The sequence below is a fragment of the Cyprinodon variegatus genome, unplaced genomic scaffold, assembly GCF_000732505.1.
Source record: "Cyprinodon variegatus isolate N-32 unplaced genomic scaffold, C_variegatus-1.0 Scaffold994, whole genome shotgun sequence".
NCBI lineage: Eukaryota > Metazoa > Chordata > Actinopteri > Cyprinodontiformes > Cyprinodontidae > Cyprinodon > Cyprinodon variegatus.
This window is the reverse complement of record NW_015151447.1, coordinates 157,430-159,337: the sequence shown is the minus strand read 5'-3', so window position 1 is coordinate 159,337 and position 1,908 is coordinate 157,430. Positions and strand designations below refer to the sequence as shown.

At 42.2% G+C, this 1,908-nt stretch overlaps 1 protein-coding gene across 1 annotated transcript in view; it reads right to left on the bottom strand.

Annotated features, from left to right (window-relative positions):
- Nucleotides 1–328: 328 nt before the first annotated feature.
- The window catches only part of LOC107100628 (eosinophil peroxidase-like), an 11,810-nt gene continuing 10,230 nt past the window's right edge, over nucleotides 329–1,908 (bottom strand). Inside the window, exons 11-13 of the mRNA XM_015399199.1 lie at nucleotides 899–1,136; nucleotides 618–829; nucleotides 329–552 (exon numbers count right to left, since the gene is read on the bottom strand). Of these exons, the coding sequence (XP_015254685.1) occupies nucleotides 329–552; nucleotides 618–829; nucleotides 899–1,136 (674 nt within the window). The remainder of the gene's footprint in view (nucleotides 553–617; nucleotides 830–898; nucleotides 1,137–1,908) is intronic.

Below are 1,908 nucleotides of genomic sequence, written 5' to 3'. Positions count from 1 at the left end.
AGAAGCATAGATACAAAAGGCAACTTTAAAAGCTGGCCCCATCCAGAATACTTCTGGTATTTGAAGTGTAGAATCCATATAGAAATCCAGTAAAATGGTGACTGTACTCAGCCATATATCATATCTGCAAACCAGATATGATATATCTTTAAAATTAACTGATATTAAATCTATTTGCTCTAAAACTGACTTGATTTTTTTTCTTTTCCCCTTTTCTAGAGAATAAAGTTTGCACTTCAACCGATACTTCTGCAATCCTCCCTATAGAGAAGGTTTAGTACCAACTTTGTTTAGAGGTAGTGATCCTGCTGTAAACATGCATCATGAATCATTTTATACATTTTAGCAGTTTGCAAAGGATGAGGGATTCAGACATGTTTCCTCCACCTTCACATGTTGGAGGCGGCGAGCTCCACCTCTGGCTCTCTGAATCACATCTAATGTGTGGAGAGCCCAGCAGCTTGAATCCAGCCTGACACTCATAAAGGACTGTCGAGTTGCACAGCAGCGAGTAGCCTGAGTGGATCCTGGGTATCGGACCACAGATGGGATCTGGAGGAGACAGAGTTATTTTTAAAAATGCAGATTTCAGCATCTCCTCAGTTCCACTTCCTCACCGGTTTGTGGCTCTTTCCAGGGGCTGAGGTCCAGATGGGGGATGAGTGGATGGGAACAGGTCAGCATGTCATCTGAGCTCTCCGTCCGTGAAAACGGGTCCGCAGGGACATGGGTGATGTGGCTGTTGTCACAAATGATGCGGGACAGGGAGACGTTGTGCAGGTGTCTCCTCTGGGTTCTGGTGAAGACGCCGTTCTTCTCCCACCAGAACCTGGAAGGAAGAAAACCGATTAAAATGTCCACCTCTTCAATAAGTGTTTGGTTCCCTCTGTAGTCCTACCTGTCTCCGTCTCTCAGTGCTCTGAACTGTTTGGCCAGCAGGCAGGACAGGAGCGGTCCCACTCGTCCGCCGGGCAGAGGGGGCTCAGATATGGCCCCCACCCACACATCCATGTTGTGCGGGGTCCCGTATAAAAGCTTAAATTTATGAGCTAAGGTGGAGTTCCCTAAAATTTCTGCCAGTTCTGAGGTAGAGTTGGGAGCAGAGAGATTACAGAACCGTCGCCATGAGCTGTAACCTGATGAACGACAAAGGAGAGAGAAAGAAAATACAGAAAAGAAAAAAGAATTCAGTGGTTTCTTGAGGACAGGTGAAACTGTTGTGGAAGCATATTTTTCCTTGGCCTATTTATGAGATAAAACATTTTTAGTTTGCCTTTTCTCTGCATAAATAGGAGAGATTGCTTAGAGGTCTTGTACCAGTCTGTATGCATGAGAGATAAGAATGAGTTCACAGCCTCTTTCTGAGTGTTTATCTGGCTAAAATTTATGCCCTTGGTGAATTGAAGTGTTTTTTCATGGGAATAACCAAATGTTCGTCTGTGAGAAAGTTCTTTATGTAGGGATGGGATAGTTCCAAGGGAGAGTGTGTGTTGGGAGTTGCTGTATAAATGTATTTACTGAGCTTTGCCCAGTCAGAGCTCTATCTCTCCATCTGAGGACGTTAAATAAATATGAACCTTATTTCTTGCAAGAAATGCTTTTGCCTCAGCTTCCAAACTCCACACAGTTCAAAGCAACAATAATGCATCATTTCTATCTCTTGTGTTTAGACTTAAAAAAAACAACATTGGTCTAATCTAAGTCTAGAACAACATCCAGCAGCTATAATGCAGCAAAATATATGAAATAGATTCAAGTTTCCAGATGAATTATGATCCCAAAAGACTCCAGAACCGTAGCTAATAATGCAAACCCACAATATACAGGTGCTGGTCATAAAATTAGAATATCATGAAAAAGTAGATTGATTTCAGTAATTCCATTTAAAAAGTGAAACTTGTATATTAT